At 56.3% G+C, this 21,614-nt stretch overlaps 1 protein-coding gene across 3 annotated transcripts in view; it reads right to left on the reverse strand.

Moving 5' to 3' along the window:
• PELI2 (pellino E3 ubiquitin protein ligase family member 2) overlaps nt 1-16,427 on the reverse strand; it is a 144,383-nt gene extending 127,956 nt beyond the window's left edge. Inside the window, exon 1 of one of the 3 annotated variants that reach the window (XM_051822914.2) lies at nt 16,026-16,427. In XM_051822914.2, the coding sequence (XP_051678874.2) occupies nt 16,026-16,102 (77 nt within the window). In that variant the 5' untranslated portion in view covers nt 16,103-16,427. Of the gene's footprint in view, nt 1-14,779; nt 15,108-16,025 lie in introns of those variants that run through there. The other 2 variants (XM_051822915.2, XM_008269703.4) reach the window with 2 other exon arrangements.
• Nucleotides 16,428-21,614: the final 5,187 nt, after the last annotated feature.

A 21,614-nucleotide genomic window follows, 5' to 3' on the forward strand; every position in this document is an offset into this window, starting at 1 on the left:
GAGCCGTGAGGGGGAGGGGGCAGAAAGAAGACTCACATCCCTCTGCGGGCCTCAGCTCTCTCTGGCAAAAAGAAAACTGTTCCATGACAAGACCTCTCGTTCCTCATCATACTGATGTCCAAAAGAAGGGGAAAATACACTCGAAGCGGCATTCCAAGCACCCCAGCTGTCTTGCTTCAACTACGTAACTAGCTGCACTCAACACCTCGGGATGGAGGGAAAAGAAGACAAACACCGGGAAGTCTGCAGGGACCCGAGACAGAACGCACGGATGGGCTGAACAGCAGCAGACGTCACAGGCGCGGGGGAAGCAGCAGGTTCTCCAGGAATCCAAGGAAAGGAGGTGCACACGGAAGCAGCAGGTGAACACACACACACACACACACACTCACACTCATGCTCACAGCCAGCACACACATGGAAGGAGCAGCCGTGATGAGGACCAGGACAAAATCATCCGAAGAATATTTTTCTGAAACTTCAGAGTGAAAAGATAAGAAAGCAGAGCAACTAATTTTGAGTAGAAAAATAGAGATTTATCATTGTCAACATGTTTGGGTTTGCTGATGCTTCTGAGAAGATTTTTTTTTTTTAAGATTTATTTATTTATTTGAAAGGCAGAGTTACAGAGAGGCAGAGGCAAGCAGAGAGAAAGAGCCAGGAGCTTCTTCCAGGTCTCCCACATGGGTGCAGGGGCCCAAGGACTTGGGCACCTTCCACTGCTTTCCTAGGTGCATTAGCATGGAGCTGGATCAGAAGCGGAGCAGCTGGGACTTGATCCAGCACCCATATGGGATGCTGGCACAGCAGGCGGCAGCTTTACTTGCTATGGCACAGCACCAGCCCCGTTCTGGGAAGATTTTTAGTATGACATACAAGATCATTTAAAGCCAAAAGCTAAGATTACTCTCAGCTCCAGGTCACAACCCTGCCCTCTTCCACTTGAACCCTTCTTTTTCTGAAGTCTGAAATCCACCTGCATCTCGTTCCAGGGCCACGAGTAGACACCCTGTGGACACTCTGAAGCACTCTGTGATCCACCTTACCCCGGGAGACAAAGACAGAAGAAAACCTCACGGAAGCTTGCTGAAGACCTCTAAGTATAAACTATTTCAAAGCAAATGGTGCATTCTTACTGGCTGGAGCAGGGAGCAAAGGACAGGGGACGAGATGGCTATCCACAGCAGACCACTACTTCCAGGGCCACGTGTCTCCATCCACACGGCGGCGCCAGCGCTGGGACAGGGTGCAGCTGAGTTAGCTCTGGGCCCTGCGAGGAAGGGGCCCTCTAAGGAGGGGAGATCGACAAGACACGGAGGACTCTTGAGAAATCCTCGCTCCTGGCTGGGAAAAGGAAGGGAGGGTCAGGCAGGACTCAGGCTGGGAGCGACACCTGTGCTAAAACCTAACCGGTGAGCAGAACATGGCTGGCAGAGGAGCTGCCCGTTCTGGTGCACAGAAGCCCAAGAAAACAGGAGGGAAGGACAAGGCACAGGGGTGGTGATGGAAGACAGGAAATCGGTTCTCCCGGGCTTGCCCGAGCCCTGACTGTATAGACTTCACCTGTACTGAAAGCGCCAGTCCCTCGAAGAACCCAACAGAATGTAAAGGGCACTTTCAAAACTCAGTAGGAAGTGGGATGAAAAGATAAGCTTATTGTGGTATAAAAAAATGTGAAAGCCATGCAGTTTCTTCATGCTGTGTGTTCGCCATGGACTTGCTGACTGCTTGCATTTGCTGGAGCCATGCCCTCGCATGGCTTCTGGGCCCCCCAGGCGGAGCTCGGCCGCCCATGCGTGCAGAGACCCCCAAAGACCACAGGGCAGTGCCGCCGGCGGCCCCCACCACAACGCAGAGTTTGCATCAACAGCTATGAACACAGCCCTGCTCCGACCAAGAAAAACAAGGTGGGGGGGGCTTACTGTAAGTGTATTTTAGCACCAAGCAAGTTCTCCGAAAGTGAGGCTGGTGAGTGTAAGGTGTGTAAAGTGGAGCACATAAAAACGCAGGTATCTGAGCACTGCCTGGAAATGCAGGTGCCAAACATGAAAGTAATTCAGCATGATGGGCGGTTTTCCCTGCTTCTTCCGAAATTCTCCTTCCTGCTCTGTATGTGTCCTTTCAGCATACAGCTCCTAAAACGCGGCATTACCTGAATCCAAATGACTGGCCTTGGACAGCGTTTCCACTACCGAATCCTCAGAGTGAAGTGAGGAGCGTTAATGACTGGTGTTAACAGCTCCCAGTGACAAGACTCCGCGACATAACTTACAGCCGCTCACCTGGGAGACCCCCCGCGCGTTCCGGCACCGGCAGGCCAGGCGCTCCAGTGCGTGGAGACACCTGCTAAGTGCAGAGCAGGCAGCAAAGCTCCAGTGTGCACCTGTGGCCCGAGTGGGAGCAACAGGAAAGACGGGGCAGCATCCTGACCCTCCCTGAGGGCAGGCAGCGGCAGCAAGCGTGGGGCGGGCCGGCTCCCGTGGGCTGACCGCCTGCCTGCTGTCTACGCGCCCCGGCAGCCCCAGCGGGGACCTAGTGTCCTTGCGCACAGTGTGACCACCGCAACTGAGCAAGCCAGTGCCAAACAGCAACCTCCGACCTTCTGCAGAAGGCGTCCCGGAGGTGACGGGGCCGCAGCACAGCGCTCCAGGCTTGCAAAGCCCAGCCTCGTACAAGTACAGCAGGATGTGAGGTTTTTGTTTTTGTTGTTAAAAAAAAAAAAAAAGTTGAAAACCATACTGGAAATTTCTGCAATTTCCAAAAATTTTTATGAAAACAAAAACCTATACATGGGTTTCAATTTTTGTACCAAAATAAACATTTCTTTAAAAGTCATTTTTACATGAACTTTCTGAAGTACCCTCATAATACAGCGACTCTGAGAGGCACAGGACCCCTGAGCTTTGGGTGGGGGGGGGACCCAGGAATCCTGGACTGACTGTGTAGCCTCACCCAGGCCCCTCCGGCTCCGGGCATCGCGGCTCCCTCACTGGTCCAGTGCAGATGACGTCACCTCCTCCAGGGCTGCCGGGCCAGAGCATCTGCCACTTAGCCCAGACATGCGCTGTGACCGGCACTGCTGGGGTGGGGGTGGGAGGTTAGGGAGTGAGAAGGAGGGCGGCACACAGACCATCAAGGTGATGAAGACTGGTGTCTGTTCGCTCCCGTCTGCGGGCAGATGGACATTTGGAGGGGGAGACTCACCTGAAGGGCACGCTGGCAAACACAAAGCGCTCGCGTCTCCCCCTCGGCCGCTGTTTACAGTATCAGAACATGCTGACTGCCTCACTTGCCTGCAGCGCTGCCAGCCTGCTGCCTCTCCCCCCATACAGCACCTAATACTGTGCGTCAAGATGCTCGCGTGGTCCCTTAGTATTTCACCATCTGATATCCTAGGACCACTGCTGGTCAGAAACGCTCTTCAGACTCCCTGGCCCCCATGCACCTCGCTGCGTGTCTCTAGGTTACACCTGCTCAGAACAGAGATGCACCAGCCCCCAGCAGGGCCAGGGCCCCCGCCCATCTACCGACGCCTAGGAACTGGCACCTGCTCCAAGCTAACAGAGCAGGTGAGTGAGCGGCACACTGCAGACAGCAGCTGGCCCCTGCTTTTCAGATGAGCTGAGGCCACACGGTTGCTGTTACGGGCACAAGTGGTACTGGGTACTGCCCGTGAGGAGCAGATGCCATGCAGGGGCAGGGGGGCTTCCCCTTAATCAATACTAACAGGAAGACCATGAGATAGGACAAGACTAAGCGACATGCAGGGGGCCTTAGGACCCAGGCAAAGACAGATGCGGAACCCAGGGCGTAAAGTGCTGGAAGCCCCTTGTCTGAGCTCTAAGTGAAGAGTAAGTGGGTTCTCTGAAGCACTGGCAACAAGGGAGCAAGGACAGCGGCGGGGCTGGGGCGCCACGGCCCCAGCTCATGGGGTGACAGGGCTTTCCTGCAGGTGGCAAGCGCAACTCTGTGCTCACGCTCACACCAGAGGAACGGACTCTGGATCCTTCCCGCGGGCACAGGCAGGCCTCCCCTGGAGTACTATGTCAATGGTGATACACTCAGGTCAATACGAAGGCTGGCAGGTGAGGATTCGTTTTTACTGCCTAGAAATCAAGTATTTAATTACCAGCACAATAGGTAATATAGGCAAGTTTCAAAAGAAAGTGCATCTAAGTTGTGAACACAAGAAAAATGTAATCCTACCAGTCACTTCCTTACATGAGTAACGTTTGGCATCGCTGTACTTAACGAGAACTCCCAGCCGTGGCAAGGACTTGGATGAAAACAGCATAAAACTGCTTCTGAACACGTGCAGTAACGGCGGGATTTAAGAACCACTGTGTTGCTGTCAGAAAGCCCAGGTTCAAATCAACCCTCACTAGTGACTCCAGCACTGCGACTGTTTCGTCATCCGCACAAGGATGAGTAATGGTCCCTCCCTTGGTCACAACTCAGATGTCACGGACAGGCGGGGCTCTGCACAGGGCCCCGCTAGAGTAAGCACCCGATGAAGGACGGACGCCATCGCCACCACCCAGCAGCCAGCCCCCTGGGCACCTCCCCGGGGAGAGGAAGAACCAGGCCACCGAGGCAGGACAGCCTCGCTGGGATTCCCTACTTTCCCTACTCTCCGGGGTGGGGGTGGGGGTGGGGAGGGAGGGGGAGAGAGAGAGAGAGTGCGAAGATTCAGATCCTGTTGTCTCCTCCTTAAGGACCTGGAGCTGCAGGTTCTGATCAGGAGCCTCCACTTCCGTTCAGAGGGAGTGCAGTGCCCTCTGAGTAGCAGAGGTGGAGAGGGGAGCAACGGGCCACGCAGCGCGGGCAGACAGGGCAGCTGTCAGTGATCAGAGGCCCACGTGCCTCCTGCAGACCTCGCCAGAACCGCAATCTGCACAGTGACACCGCCAGAGGGCCTGGTCTGCGGGGGATCGGTGCCAGCCTTCCCACACCACTGCTGCCATCACAGCTCAGCAGGAGACGGCCACGACCCTGCAGCGCAGGGACAAGCCCACCCTGCACACAAGGAACGGTGTGGGCGGAAGAGCTGGCCCTGCTCCCCCAGGAGACCCTCTGCATGGTGTGCACATGCAGGGGATGCCCGGGGCCGCCGGCAGCCAGCCTGGGCTCACCAGTCTCTGACTGCTGACTTCTGGGCTGGAGTGGTGTTCACCCCCAAAACACCTCTCCAGCCACCATGTGGCGTGATACCAGCAGCCCTATCAGAGCACCGGGCTGGGCCCCAGCTCCTCCACTTCCTTTGCAGCTTCCCGCTACTGCACCCTGGGAGGCAGTGGAAGGTGGCTGCTTGGGCCCCTGCACCCACATGGGAGACCCCGACGGAGTTCCAGGCTCCTGGCTTCAGCCTGACCTAGCCCTGGCTAGCGTTTGGGAAGGGAACCAGCGATGGAAATCTCCTCCCACTCACCATGTCTGTATACTGCTCTGCCTTTCAAACAGATAAAAATAAACAGATACCCAGTCCTTCCTTTCAGGCCCTCCAACCCATAATCTCCAGGCCCGCTGCCACCTCTCTGCTCAGCCACCCTCAGGGGCCTCCGCGGACACTGCTCACCCCTTCCATCACAGGCTCCACTGGATCTCCCCCTGTTACGAAGGCAGCTTTGCCCCTACATCCAGCCCTGGACTTCTCCTTGGTGGCCCCTTACCAGGGTTCATTTGTTTAAAGTCCACGAAGGCAGGAGCCACCGGGCTGCCACCTACCACATCCCAAGCCTAAGCACCCGTGGACTCAAGGCCAACGTGCCAGCCCTACTTCCCACTCCCTCTCCTGCCCCAGGCACTCCAGCCTCAGCCAAACCCCTCCAAGTTCCCAACCCCCGCTGCCTTTATTACCTGTGCCCTGCAAAAACCCAAGTCACCCTCCACACCCTGCTCCAGGGCTCCCGTCCCAGGAAAGCCTGCCCGCCTCCCAGCAGCGTGCGGCCTCATCAGGCTTCACAGCCATACGGCTCGGCCCCCCGCCCCCGATGAGGGGCGTGGGCTCCAACGGGCCACTCGGAGGGAGTCTCATCTCACAGCTCATCCAGGGAACAGTAACGTGGCACCTCTAACAGACCTTGGCACACAGCACACAGCTCCTCACCCCATGTTCGCCGGACCCTTGGAGTGCCCACGCCTGGAGGGCACCTTCCTTCCCTGGGAAACCATCTTCGTCAAAGAGCAGCAGTAACAGCCTCCCCCGACACGGACGGAGCAGCCCAGGTGCCTGCCTGAGTTTAGAGGGTAGCTGATTTTTAGGACGCAGTCAGGTCCTATCTTTAATTAAAGACACCCATGCAGAATGCAGTAAATAAACACAGGCAGCATCCCACCAGCCTTGGAGTACTTTTAAGTTTTAGAAACTACAGAATTATAAAAACTACAAACTTAAAAAACTCATCACATGGACATTTAATTATTTAAACTTCTTTTACACTGAGTCGATAAATTCTGAATGCAAATGTTGTGCCCTTACACGTTCTAATCCTTCTGATTCAAAGTAGAAAACGCAGGGCCAGGCACTTGGCGCAGTGGAGCCCACGTCGGAGTGCCTGGATTCCAGTCCCAGCTCTGCTCCTGATGCCAGCTTCCTGCTAATGTGCAGCTTGCGAAGGGACTGGCGGCAGATAACGGCTCAGGTAGCTGGGTCCCTGTCACCCACGTGGGAGACCCAGACTGAGTTCCCAGCTTCTGGTTTGGGCATGGCCCAAGCTCTAGCTGTTGCGGGCATTTGGGAAATAAACTAACAGATAACCACCAGCACCACCAAACAAAACACATCCAGTTAAAGACAGATACTTAAAAAGCAGAAAATACCAAAACTCTCCAAATGGAATGTTGGCTACTCTGGCAACTAGAGGCATTTTTTTTCTGTCTATGGCCACGTGTTCGACTTGGTGGCAGTAACTGGTGGATCCCTGCACCCTGGGGACTGCGCAGGTTGCTGGCAGCAGAGAGAACGCGGGCCCAGCCTGGACCCGCACCATGCAGGAGGCACCTCTGCCATCGCTCGCTTCTCACCTGGCCTGGAATCACCCTGCAAGACGTGCACGATGCGTCAATTATCTCAGGCACTGTCTCACCTTCTTAGTGCCGCCCCTCACAGACAGGTACGACCCAGCTAAACCAGCTTTCCAGCCTGTCTTTTAACCACTCCAGTGTAGAGTCGAAACCCCCAGTGCAGGCGTCACCCTGGACCCACGGGATGTGCCAGTGTAGACTACTGCCTCCGCCACTCGAATCCGTTAGTGCTTTAGCTCACATCAGGTGACCTTTGAAAGCCCGGCGATCTGTGTCATCCATCAGCTGTCCCGGTGAAAGCGGCTTACATCCCAGCCTCCCAGCCGACGGAGGCACCGCCCTCCGCTAAGCTGGCTGCCGCCAAACTCAGGAGAGAATACTGATCGCAGAGTTGAACGAATGCAGGCCAACTCGTGGCTCATGGACCGACGATAAAGTGAGGCCACAGGTGCCTTTGCTGGCCAAGATTTCAAACCGTACAGGACGCAATGTTTGGAATAGTTCATTCCAAAGGCGGAAGCTGTGCTTATCAGAATAATCAATAACCTAATGGGAATTTAAAAAAAAACTCAAAGAATTTCTTTCCTCCTTGTCAGGTCTGATGGCTGAGCCACGTGCAAAGGTGGCAGAGGGTGGCTAAGCCACCCCAAATACGGGTTAGAGCAGCACTGGGGCACAGCACGGGGGCTGTGCCTGGTGGAGGTGGCTCCCCGTGCTCCGCGGGCACTGGCTCCAGGCTGACCTCCCCATCAGCCTCTGCGGCTGGCTGGCCGCTCCCTCTCCTCATCTCTCGTCCCCAGAGCCCCTGGCTCAGGCGGGGGAGTCAGCCTTCTTCATGAGGGGAGCTGCCTTCTAAGAGAGTGTGGCGGACTGAGCCCGATGTCCCGTGGACTCCACAGCTCGAGGCCCTAACTCCCCGTGCACCCCAGAACGCATCTGGAGCCCAACTCTCTAAAGAAGCAAAGGTGAAATGAGGCCACGTGGGCGGGCCCTAACCCAGTCTGACTGGTGTCCTCACAAGAGGAGGAGGAGCCACCAAGGGCACAGAGGAGAAAGCCGCGCGAGGACACCACGGGCCAGCCACCTGCATGCCAGGAGAGAGGCCTCCGGAGAGACCAGACCTGCCAGCACCTTGACCTTGGGCCTCTCCCTCCAGGACTGAAAGAAACTGCATTTCTGCTGCTTAAGACACCCAGCACCTGTCTGAGGGCAAAATGAGAGGCTGCGGCACCCACGCAGGCAACACAAGTCACACGGTGCCACTTCCGCACCACAGAGCCTGGCCACGACCCATCCCAGCACCCCCCAGACTCAGGGGAGGGGAGCCTTCCCACCCCTACGGAAGGCCTGGCGTGCCCACACACGCACGCACACACACACACACACACACACACACACGGGGACAGGAGGAAGTCACTCTGGCAATGTGGGACGGACGTGCGGAAAGCTGCCACCGGCCTTCTTCTACCCGATCTCCACCGGCTACACCACCAGCAGGGAAGCCAGCAGCCCCCTGCTCAGCGACGCGGCCACCACCACTGAGCGGGGTCCTCTCCTGCAGGGACAAACACTCGCGGGCCAAGGGCATGAAAACCTCGCTGGAGAAGCACGAGCTGCTGACACGCTGCAGTCACCTGCGCTGGGCCTCTCCTGCCTGTCTGAGCCACAGAGCAAAACAGATTCCATTCTGGGTGGCACCCAAGCACCCGCGCCGCGCCACGCAGCGGTCCCATGTGCTGCAGCAGCAAATGGCCCGTGGGACCACGGGGGGACAGCACACCCCTCTCTGTCTGTGGGCCTTCGGCAGGAAGGGCCTCTCCTCCCAGCAATCAATCAAGGGCTCTAACCTAACTGTATACCCAGGACAGGCTCTAATTACCATTAGAGGGTTCTGAGTCAGAGGACAGGAGGCAGCACCTGGGAAAAGCACACAGCCACTGCACGGAGCGCCTGGGAGCCCAACACGAGACTGCCCACGCCGGCTGGATTCGGTTAGACTGGGGCTAATCAGAACACAGGCACTAAGCCCACAATACTGATTTCAAATCCCAGCGACAGATTCTGCATGAGCTGAAAAGCGCGGAGCAAACAGAGCGAAGCGCTGGAGAGTGAGATGCATGGTGCCAACGGCTGCAAGGAAACCTCTGCCAAGCCTAGCTCCTGGTGGGCTCCAGCCCACTGCCAAGAATGCCCCTGATGCATATGTATTAGGTTTGTCACCCCAGAGGCCTGCAGGCCACAGGATCTGCAGCCATCATGAACAGGCATTAATGAGCACAGCCTTTCAGTGCCATGGCGGCGCAGTGCGGTGCAGCTCGGAGCGGCTGGTGGCATCACAACAGATGGCCGGCTTCCCTTCCAGGCGGAACTTTCTGCAGGTGACAGGCCACTGTTAGGTGACTCCCACCGAGAAAAGCAAACGGAAGTTGACATCGGAACAGCTGACTGGGTGCAGGGCAGGTTTAGGCTCCCGGGGAGCCTCTGGCTTGGGCCCTAAGGGTTGCTTGCATTGCTTCCAAAACCGCAGCGGTGCCACAGAACTGGCTGGCGGAGGCCCGGCCCTGCCTCCAGGAGGAGGGGACTTCCGGAGTGCCCAGCACCCTGAGAGAGGTGGAAGCCAGGGTCCCTGCCCTCCAGAGGACTCTGCGGGAGGACCTGGCCGTGCCGGTGCATTCTGGTAGAACCTGACTACCACTGCAGGCACGTGGCAGGCAGTGCGGCGGCCACGTTTGTTTACACTTCTCTGTTCCCTTTGATAAACTGTGTACAGACTTCGCCTCCTTAACCAACGCATACTCAGGATCTCTGGCTGCAGGAACAGAACCCGCTCAAAGTGGCTTAACCAGAAAAGCGGGTGAGCAAAACCCGAGAAGGCTGGGGCTCTCCAAGGAGACACTTTCTCTAAAAAGCTTCTCCTGATTACTCCGTCTAAAGGGGCCCCAGCGCCTGTACCCTAGCACTGTGCCCTGCTTTTATGCTGTTTCCCACAGTGCACGCTCTACCTGCTGTTGGCCTGTGCATCTCTCCCGGCAGAAGGCAAGCACCACAGCGGTGGTTAGGGAGGTCGCCTGGGGCCAGGCCCGGCGCTGGTCCTCAGCCAGTCCTTTCTTTCCGCATCACTGAGTGAGTGCTCGGGCACATGGAACCCAGGACGAGGTGTGCCCGGAGGCCTCCAGCGGCAAAGGGACCAGGAAGGAGAAGCAGGCCAGCCGCCTGGGGCTCCCACCCCTTTCTCGCTGCCTCCATCCCTGCTCTGCCCTCTTCCGGGATTTTGCGTCTGCTGTCTCACACCTGAAAACCCTGCACCAGTCCCTTCATGACCCAGCCCACCCCCACCTCGCACGTCACTTCACCCAAGTGCGCTTCTCCAGCCTGCTCCCTGAAAGTCAGGCACACCAGCCTCCAGGTCTTACAATACTCCGAATCCCGCTTCCTTCTCACCTGCATCCTGGCTGGCCCTTTCTCACCCTGGGGGTGCCTGCTAATGCACCTGCCACCACGGCCTAGGCTGCGAGCTCCCGCATCTGTCTTGTTCACCTGTGTGTCCTTTCGGACACAGCACAGCATCTCACACCGAGGGTGTGCAAACACTGGGAGAACAAGTGACTGTCCATCAGCAACGGCTGCTCACGAGGGGGCTGTGACCGAGCCCAAGACACTAATTCACCAGGACACGCGACGGGGCTGCTGTATTCCCAGAGCCCGGGACAGCAGACTCCTAGTAAGTATCTGTTGAATGAACAAATTCCTGACTTGCGTGATGCCGCTCCACCCCCTTCTCTCCCCACATGGGATGCACGAGGATGAAAACAGTATTAAAGGAACATCCCTGAGCCGTCCGTAAGATGCGCACTGATTTGTCATAATTTACTGGCCACGCAGCTCAGGACATTGTCACACTGTCACATCCGAGTGGCTGAGACAGTGGCTGGGAACAGTAGACTCAGCTAAGAACTAGGAGATGCTCTCTACTCTTACAACTTTCAGTAGGAACAAAAGAACTAACATCATTCTAAGCTTCCCTTTTCTTTAGAAAGAGCAGATTTCTCCACACCTAAGAAACCTGTAAGTAACTAGGTCATTAGAAAAGACTTCACAAAGTTATTTTTCTCCCTTACCAATGAGGTCCACCGAGTTCCTGCTGCCTGCACTGGAAAGCCAACCCATGCTTCCGCGAGGCCACACCGCGACCACCAGCATAGCAGATGCAAAGCCACTATCTCAGTGTGACAGTGCTGGTCTCCTTCAAACACAGTAACTGCTGGGGGATGGTGCTGTGGTCCTGTGTATGTGCGAGTCTTAGCTTGTGGATCAAATATATTTGACGAAGTCGCTGGTTCTATGCTCACTGGCAGACAGCATCCCCATGTGGCGATCACGTGATGAAACACAATCAAAAATGGAAAGTCCTCGCCAGGGGCGGCGCGTCAGTCTCCGTGCGTACAGAGATGAACCAATCTGGGAAAGTCAGACCAAAAACCACAGAGCGACACAGACAGCCACATACTCCAAACAAGGCTAAAGTTAGCAAAGCAAAATATAGCAACCCAAAGCCTGCCACATCCCAGGCCTTAACAGTCTGCAGAAGCGCCCGGCATCCACACCCCCAGATCACCCCGCACGCGGAGTGGCTGCACAAAACCTGTTGTATTTAACAGAAGCAGAAGAGCGTTCAGAGGGCTTCTAGCCTGGAAGAGTTATGAGTGTTTGCCGTTTCTGGGCTCAGATGAGAGTGGCGGCTGAGAGAGAGAGAAGTGTTGGGGTGTATTTGCGGGTTTTCTGCCGCTGCCAAAGGGCGAGCTGGCACAGGCAAAGGGCTGGGGTTACAACAAGCAAGGCATCCAGAAATTGGAAGCAGCGTGTTGAAAAACTAAAAACCGGAACTCCTGGGCCTGTCGGAGAGAACGCTGGACAACAGGCGAGCCCTGCCCCCTCCTGCTCACATGCGTACACACGCGTACACTTCAGTTTCAGCCACTGTGCCAAACCCGAACTTCTTTTTGTGCCCAGGATCCCTTTTGTCCATCTGGTGAAGCCCACCAAGCCCCTGTCAGAAGAATGTGTTTAAATGAATAAGCCAAAACACAAAGGACTGCAAGTGAAGGCGGTTACACTTAGCGGCCAGCACAGCTTTAACCCCTGGTGGTCACGCAGGTGCTTCTGTGCTAACGCGCGGAGCAGCACGTCTCTCGGCAGGTCTTATGTTGCCTACACTCATAAACAGAAATGCTGAACTTCAGATGAGCACTGTGAGAATAAAAATACATTTTTTCTCCATCCCAGTCCCAGGATTCCCTGTATTCCACCTTAGGTTAGGAACCCTCGGCTGAGACAGCCAATGAACACGCACGAGGTGAAGCACCACATGAGAAAAACCAAAGCGTTGCAGAACGGGCTACCCACCAGCTGCCGAGTGAAGGGGGCTGACAGAGCAGGCACGATTTCTCCAAAAGCCACCGCGGGCTGCCGGCCAGCAAGGGAGCGGCGCACTGCACACGGAACCCAGAGAGGGCAGCCTGCGGGACGGCAGGCACACTCTGCTGCACTTTGAACCTGAGCACGAGGACCCAGCTCAGCACAGGCAAACCACGAGCCTGCGCACAGTTCCTTCCGGGAGCCCTGGCTTCTTCAAGCACGCTAGAAAAAGGCTGAGCACCGACCCTCAGCTTCCAGGCCCAAATTCTATCATCATCCTAACATCGCTGCCTTCCTTAAACTTGGGACAGCAAGTTCTACCCAACCTGGATGCTCCTCCTGAACAACCTAAAACAAGTGAATCCAACTCTTCTAAAAAGCCTGGCCAGGGCACACCTATTCCGTAAGAAGCAATCGAAAGCCTGGGTCTCGTCTGCTGTGAAAACACACGATGTGTTCTCCTTTGAATTCTGGTGCCATCACTTCTAGAGCACACACACAAAAACACCAACAAACATCACACTCTTTGGCAGAGGGAGATTACCGGCACATTTTCCACATCTGAATCAACAACAGAACCAGCACAGAACGAGCGCCCTGGACGATGACCTAAGCCAATCACAGCTTCTTGCTGCTGAAGACACAGAGACGAGTAGGAACTAAGACAAAATCACACAGCGACTCCCAAGAGAGCAGGGCTTAAATTCATGCTTTGCTTTGCCCACTACAAAGAACACATTTTCTCTCTCTTTTTCACTCTCTCTCTCTCTCATATCCCGAACCACTTTCCCAACTTTGTCAGCCAAGTTTTAACTTTACAGCAAAAAGACCCAATGGTTACCCAGTCATTATCTCCGGCTTCTATTAACCCCTGTGCACTACGCGAGTGGCTATGTGGCTATGATAACACTAAGTGGTTGGAATCGTGAAATGGTTAAATTCCACTGATGCTCCCAGGGAGTGGTGCCCTGCTGGCATCCTCAGGAAAAGATGCAGAAGCGCTGTGCCCAGATCGCCTGTACCTCCGTCCACTCTGCGGGACTCCCTAGGAGCGCGATGAAATTCGGAACAAAGCCAGAACGGTCACTCATCTGGTTTTTATAAAGGGGCATTTTAGAAGCAAAAGCTTCTCTCAGTATCAAACACTGGGCATTCTTAAGATCAGGAAGGGTATTTTTAATAAAGATTTATTTATTTATGTTAAAGAGTTAGAGGAAGAGAGATCATCCCTCCGCTGGTTCACTCCCCCAGATGGCCACAACAGCCAGGGCTGGGCCGGGCCAATGCCAGGAGCCAGGAGCTTCCTATGGGTCTCCCACGCGGGTGCAGGGGCCCATCACTAGGGCCACCCTCTACTGCTTTCCCAGACCATCAGCAAGGAGCTGGATAGGAAGTGGAGCAGCCGGGACTCAAACAGGCGTCCATATGGGATGCTGGCATCGCAGGAGGCGGCTTCACCTGCTGCACCTCAGTACCAGACCTAGGAAGGATTTTATTAACAAGACAGTCTTCCAGAAATTCTCTCTGCCAGTGTCTGTGTGCTAGGGGATCAGACATACACAGGGGACGTGAGCCAGTATGCAGAGCCAGGGCACCGCCTCAAGTCCTAGGGGTAGGATGTGACTGAGTAAGTCTCTCTCAAGATCTCCCTACTTTGTATTTCACCCGCGCTCTTCTGAAGAGCCAGCCATGTCCTCGCGTGCACTTCCTCGGAGAGGCCTTTCCTGACCTCCAAGCAAAAGCAAGCAAAGACTCATCTCAGACACCCAGCTCGCCTCGCACCACGCGTGAACTTGAGCAACCGCCTTCCTTCTGGAAGCCTCGATGTCTGCGTGCACGCAGTGGCGCGGCGAGCAAGTGTCGCGGTGAATCCCGCACCCCTGGAAGGAGTCCCCTCTCAGGGGACCGCCTTCGGTTTACCTTGTCACTCAACTACTTATTTCCTCCGGTCTGCGCCTGCCAGGGTCCCCACTGCAGCGCGCTGGCTCCTAGTAGGTGCAGGAGTAACTGCTGCGTGTGCGGTGCGTGCCACGGCCGCACCAGGCGCCCCGCCACGCCTCCCGCAGCCGAGGACCCGCGTTCACGCAGCCCACCTCCTCCGGGCCCAGCGCGGACGGCACCACCTTTCGTGGCCTCGGAGTTGCCCCGCGTTTCCGGCCTTGAAGACAAAAACCTTCCCGGGCCCGCGCGCGGCTTTTCCGCACCCTCTCGGCGGCGACTTCCTCACAAGGGCACCACGAAATCCAGTCCTGCCCCAAGTCCATCTCCTCCTGGGTCAAGTTCAGAGAGTCAAACAGCACACCCGAAACAGAAGCGCACAACGCGAGGCGGACGCTCTGACCTGTGTCTTTCCAGGGCCATCCAGGGGCAGGTGAGGGAAAGACGCGCGCGCCCACCGCACCGACCACCGCCGCAGACGCCGGAACCAGCTGCGCCGCGTCTAGAAGCTTCTCGGAGAAGCCCCTCCCGTCAAGATGAGTGTTAGGTCGGCACTCACTGGAGGTACTCAGTCACCCGGACGCGTTCTTCAAAGTTTCCTGAGTCTCTCGTGACCCCGGGCTCCCCGGGCGCGCGTGCGGCGCGGACACAGGTTCCCGCCGGCGCAGCCCCCTCAGGAGCCGCGCGTCCCGGGGGACAGCGCCCAGCCGGCGGCGCGGACCCCGAGCCGCCTCGGCGCCCAAGTTTGCGGCGCGCACCCCGCCCCCGGCCCGCTCTCCGCCGAGCCCGCCTCCCCGGGCTTCCCGCGGGGGAAAACAATAGCCGTGTCACCAGCGAACTCGGGGAGTAGCTGCAGGCTCTAATTGCTGCCGCTTCCCAGCGGCAGATAATTACTGCCTTCAAAAAAAAAAAAAAAAAAAATGTGGTTTTCACCCGCGGGGAGGGAGCCCCCGAGCCTGGGCAGCGAGGCGGGCGCGCTCCCCGCCGCCGGCAGGCATCCGCGAGGCCGAGCCGGAGGTAGGGGGGGGACCCGGGCACCAGCGGGTGCGGGAGCGCCGCGGGGATGCGGTCACTCCCGGCGCAGGGGGCTGCGCAGGGCCGGCGGGCCTGCCCGGGGCACGGACACTTCGCTGTCCCGGCCGCGGCTGCCCGCGGCGGTCACCAGAACAATGCGCACAGCCAGCGTAGCTGCACAGCCCGCTGTCCGCGCGGCCCGAGCCCGCAGCGTGGCGCGCCGAGTCCGGGGAGCGGAGAGACCCAAGGCCCACGGTCCGCAGGGGCCCCCGGAGGGGCCCCCCGGGGAGGGCGGGCGCGGGGGCTGGCTCTCGGCTCCAGAAGACGCTCCCGCGAGGTGTCCGCGTCAGCGGCGCCCGCACCCCGGGCCGGACGCGACGCGCCCGAGAAGTCGGGCCCCTGCCCTCGCCGCGCCGCCGGAGCCCGGGTCCCCGAGTGCCGCGCCCCGCGGGGCCGCTCCAGCCGGCCGCCGCCACTTCCTCCGCGCGCCCGGCGCATCCCGGCGCCCGCCGCAGCGCCCCGCGCGCGCCCGAGAGCGGGCATCCCGAGCTCCCCAACGGTCCCCAGAGAGCGCCCAACCGTCTCGCCGCCCCCCCCCCGCTGCCCTCCACCCCGGCCAGGGTCCCCAGACTCACCCCAGGACCACCAGCTCCCCGTATTTCACCGCCTCCTTATTGGGGGCGCAGGGCTCCTCCGGGCCGGGGGAAAACATGGAGCCCCGCTCGTCCGCCGCCACCGTCTCCTCCGCGATCCCCGCCGAGTCCGCGCCGCCGCTACAATCCCATCCCGAGAAGGGGGTGAGCGCCCCGGGGAAGGGCACCGCGGCCAAGGGGGCGCGGGGCGGCCAGTCCCGCGGCTGCTCCGTCGTGGCTGTGCGGCTGCGCCCCGCCTGGCTCCCCGGAGCTCCGCACGCAGCGGCCGCCCCGAGCCAGACAAGGCAACAAATGGGACCGGGCAGCAGGCGGACCTGCCCGCGCCGCCGCCGCCGCCGCCGCCGCCGCCGCTGCCTCCGCCGCCGAGGCCCCGCGGGAGGGAGCGGGCGGGCGGGGGCGGGGCGGGGGCAGCGAGCGGGGCGGGCGGGGGCAGGTGGGAGCCGCCCCGCCCCCGGCCCGCGGGGCGCCCCCTCCCCGGCGCGTGGGGCCGCCCGCGCCCACTCCCCGCCCCCTCGCCCGGCGGCGGCTGCGGCCCCCGTGTTATGTAAACATAGAGTAAAAGGGAAAGGAAGTTCTTAAAGGAGCAGCTCTGTTTTTGTTTTGTTTTTTTTTTTTTCTTTCTCCCTCGCTCCCTTCCCGAAACTTGGAGCGCGGGGTCGTCAGCCCCGGCGTGAGCTCGGTCGCCGGCAGCCGGGGCCCGGCCCACGTTGGCCCCGGTTCGGCCGGCTGGAAATGGCACAGCTTCCTCTGGGGGGGGTTCGAGCGCGGGCCTGCGCGGGGTCACCGAGCGCCCGCAGCCACACGCACCGGGGTCGTGCGGGGCTCGGCTGAGGCGGATGCGGCCCCCGCGGCTGCTGTCTGCAGAGCGCCGCACACGGCTTAAATAAAAAAAAGTTGTTTTTTGATCCATGCGCTACCCGCCTTGCCCGCGCCTGGCTTTGGCGGATACTCTCCCGAATGGAAAGGTTCCTTTATGACCATGATTTAATCCCTGCGCTGTTTGCTGCCTGCACGTTTTTAAGTAGTTAACTACCGGGGCTTTAAACTATCGGGGACTGCAACAGTGTAGTGCGTGCTGTTTTCCATCATTCGGGATTTTATTATTCCAACATCCACTAAGCGCTCGTGGTAGAAGAACCTCTGCGTATCGTTGCCAGTGTCTGCCTCTCCCGGCTGTTAAACACTGCAGGAGCTGCCGCAGGTATAACCACAAGGTTGGGTCTGACCCTAAGAAATAATAATAAAATAATAATAGCAGTAACCTTCCGTGGGGCTTTTAAGGACTCCGTGTAACACCCACCCACAAGTTAGGACTGTGGTGCCAGCATGCCTCAAGTAATTTTGCTCTGGTTACTAACTAATGTTTTTAATTACAGCGCTAGACACAAATCATTCCAAAAAGCCACGTGGTTGGCAAGTCAAAAATAAATGTGATCAGTTAGCTGATTTCAGCTACTTCTAGAAATCCTATCCTTACCCCGAATGTAGCCCGTGCTCTGTAATTTTATGTGTTGTTGAAGCCTGCCATAGTTTTAACCAACTATCCTGTGCTAAAGGTGCGAATTCTTTGTCCTGGCTGGTGCCGGGTGTGAATGTTTGTGAATTTCTGCTTGATGGATGTGATCTCCATCTACCCCTTGCCGCTGCCCACCCTACAAACGTGTGAGCGCTCAGAATCCTGCTGCAGGCGCTCCCTTCCCGCCGCTGGGGTACCTGGCTCGTCTGCCTGCCTGCCTGCCTGCCTAACTTCTCCAGGCCGCTCTCCAGACTACAGCCCCCCTCTTGTCTCTGGCATGCTGTGCCTTTGTGCATTGCTTTACACAGTGCTGGCTCCATTTCCTGCTCGCTGGGTTCTGCATCTGCTCTTGGGAAGATGGAAACAAATATTTATTGGCCTCCTAGTCAGCTCCAGACGAGTTTTCCATGGGGCATGCCAGTGTGGGAGGGCCCTGGTTTCCAGCTGTTGCCCCCTGCACCTGTGACTTCCAGGGGGGTACCTCTGGTGCTTTGTGGCCTGCCTCTGCATCCCAGTGACTTAAGGAAGTGTGGCTCGCTGTGAGCTTTTGTATCAGTGGGGGCTTTTTCTCCCAGGCAGGTCAGGGGTCACAGGTACTTCAGTTCCCTGAACCACTCTTAGCCCTGAAAGCTTCCCACTGGGAAGGGGTATTCTGTTGATCTGGTTTGATGGACATTGTTTGTCAGTGGCCAGCACCATCTAAAGGGAGCATATGCCATTGTCTGATTTAGGTACTTGGTGCTTTTTTTTTTTAAGTTCCCTGATTTTGCCAAAACTCCCAAAATTTTTTTTATAAAAAAAAAGACATTTATAGCCGGCGCTGTGGCTCAATAGGCTAATCCTCCACCTTGCGGCACCGGCACACCGGGTTCTAGTCCCGGTTGGGGCGCCGGATTCTGTCCCGGTTGCCCCTCTTCCAGGCCAGCTCTCTGCTATGGCCAGGGAGTGCAGTGGAGGATAGCCCAGGTGCTTGGGCCCTGCACCCCATGGGAGACCAGGAAAAAAAGCACCTGGATCCTGGCTCCTGCCATCGGATCAGCGCGGTGCGCCGGCTGCAGCGGCGGCCATTGGAGGGTGATCCAACGGCAAAAGGAAGACCTTTCTCTCTCTGTCTCTCTCTCTCACTGTCCACTCTGCCTGTGCAAAAAAAAAAAAAAAAAAAAAAAAAAAAAAAGACATTTATTTATTTGAAAGGCAGAGTTACAGAGAGGCAGAAAGAGAGAGGTTGGTCCTCCATTTGCTGGCCCGCTCCTCAAATGGCCACAATGGCCAGAGCTGAGCCTATCTGGAGCTAGGACCCTCCTCCTGGTCTCCCACGCAGGTGCGGGGGCCCAAGGACTTGGGCCATCTTCCACTGCTTTCCCAAGCCATAGCAGAGAGCTGGATCAGAAGTGGAGCAGCTGGGACTCGAACCAACACCCATATGGAATGCCAGCATTGCCTGCAGCGGCCCTATCCTCTATGCCACAGCACCGGCCCCAAAACTCCCAATTTTTAACTGTCGGCAATTCATTCAAGCTTTTTGTTTTGTTTGTTTGGTTGTTTTTTCCCTTTAAACACGAACATGGCTCCACCCAAACTGTGTCTGTTTTCTAGATGGCACTCGTGGTCCCCAGACTTCGCTGTCTGGAGTTTAACGGACACACAGGAATAAAGGCAGTGCTCAAAGGGGGGCGAGGGCAGGGCTAGGAGGGTGAGAGTCGGGGTGCAGTGCAGACAATACACCTGAAGTTCCCAGAGGATGAGAGATGTCCCTGCTAGCACCTGTCTCTGCCCACCCCTCATCAGCATTATGGGCTCTCAGCACCCAGCACCCCGGCTGATAGGAGGAATCTGACTGCAGCTGAGTCTGTCCGCTCTTGGTTGTAATTGATTTAGTTAGTAGCTCCAGGCTGGTGGGACAATCTGGCTCTGCCATCTGCCGGCCCCACGGAAGGCCAGGGCGGGTTTGGCCGTCCTGGCGTCCCTCCTGGCCACGGCATTTGTGTCCCCTCCCTGACCCATGCACAGCCTCCCACGGGGAGCTAATGCTATTTCTTGGGCTACCAAAAGGCATATATTTACTTTACAAAGAAATACTACAAGGTTTTTCATTGATTTGTTTCCCTGTTACATTCAGCTCTTTTATGTGAGAATTACAAGACTCAGTGGAAAAGTTTGTTTTTCTTAACCATACATTAAATAAAGTTGGTTCAGTACCTCCCAGTATTTCTGTATGAAGACTCTGCATTTTAGTAACCCGACCTTTTATCTTACACACTTATGTTTACAAAGAATAAAGAGCACTTTGAAAAATATCTATTTGGACAAGCTGATCAGGGCATACTATTTCATGGAAGCTTGGATTACACTTCATTATTTATTTTAAGATTTATTTATTTATTTGAAAGTGAGATTTACAGAGCAAGAGAGAGAGGGAGAGAGTGAGAGAGAATCTTCCATCCGCTGGTTCACTCCCCAAATGGCTGCAGCTACTAGGGCTAGGCTTATCCGAAGCCAGGAGCGAGGAGCTTCTGCCAGGTCTCCCACTTGAGTGCAGGGGCCCAAGCACTTGGGCCATCCTCGCTGCTTTCACAGGCTGTATCCAAAGTGGAGCAGGTGGGCCGGCGCCGCAGCTCACTAGGCTAATCCTCTGCCTGTGGCGCCGGCACACCAGGTTCTAGTCCCAGTCGGGGCGCCGGATTCTGTCCCGGTTGCCCCTCTTCCAGACCAGCTCTATGCTGTGGCCTGGGAGTGCAATGGAGGATGGCCCAAGTGCTTGGGCCCTGCACCCGCATGGGAGAGCAGAAGAAGCACTGGCTCCTGGCTTCAGATCGGCGCAGTGCGCCAGCCATAGTGCCATTTGGGGGGTGAACCAACGGAAGGAAGACCTTTCTCTCTTTGCCTCTCTCTCTCACACTAACTCTGCCTGTCAAAAAAAAAAAAAAAAAAAAAGTGGAGCAGGTGGGTCTTGAACTTGCACCCATATGAGATGTTAGGGTGGCAGGGGGCAGTTTTACCTGCTGTATCACAACGTAGGCCCTACATTTTATTTTTAAACTATATGTTTTTGTTTGTTTTGTGATTGAGAGAGTATTTTGTCAAAAGTTTGGAAAACATGAACGGAAGTACTCTTTAAAAATCTTGTTTAAATCACCCATAATCTTCTTATCCAGAAAAAATCTTGTTTATCATTTTTGTGTATTTCTTTCATCTTTTTATTTTTAATTTTCAACGTGGTGGTGATAATATGGTTTATAATCACCCTTTATAATGCTTCTTATCCTGCTTTTTTCAGTCAATATTATTTTAAGAGCAGTTTTCTTGTCACTAAAACTTCATGAACATTTTTGTTATTTCATCCACATATATTAGCCATTCTCTCATATGGAAAATTCCTAACTTTTGCTCTTATAAACATATTTTCATTTGTTACTATTCCAGGAAAATAGAATTCTATGAGCAAAATTATCACATCAAAAGATAAAAACATTTGTAAGCTCCTTTGGTGTGTATTTCCAAAGTGTGGTGCCTGCCAATTCACACTGCCAGTTCACACACTGCGAGTCCTGGTAACTGGGAGTGGGCCTCAGGGATCGCTCACCAGCGCCTTTAAATCCTTTCTAATTTGGCAGGTGGTGATTTTGCGTCTGCATCTCCGTGGCTGTCACCGTGCCTGTGTTTGCCTTTCCTTGCGGTAAAGCGGAGAGCGTGAGATGTGCCCTGCTGGCCGCTCTGCAAGTGTGCAGCGCAGGGCTGGGGATTCTGCAGCTCTCTGGGACTTCCCTCCTGCATGAATGCATCTTCACACCCGATGAACAGCAGCTCCCCGCTGCCCCCCCCCCCCAGCCCCTGGCAAACGCCCTTCGTCTTTCTGCTTTCATGAATTTGATTATTTAGATCCCTCCGGGAAGTGAATGCTGCAGTCCTTCTGTGGCTAGCTTATTCTCCTTCCCATAGTAGCCTCAAATTCCACCCCCGAGTAGCACCCAGCACAATTTCCTTCCTTACGTGGCTGAATAATACTCCGTTGTATGTGTGCTCCACATGGCCGGGATCCGGTCATCTGTCAGTGG

Source organism: Oryctolagus cuniculus, chromosome 12 (genome assembly GCF_964237555.1).
Source record: "Oryctolagus cuniculus chromosome 12, mOryCun1.1, whole genome shotgun sequence".
In the NCBI taxonomy this organism is placed as follows: domain Eukaryota; kingdom Metazoa; phylum Chordata; class Mammalia; order Lagomorpha; family Leporidae; genus Oryctolagus; species Oryctolagus cuniculus.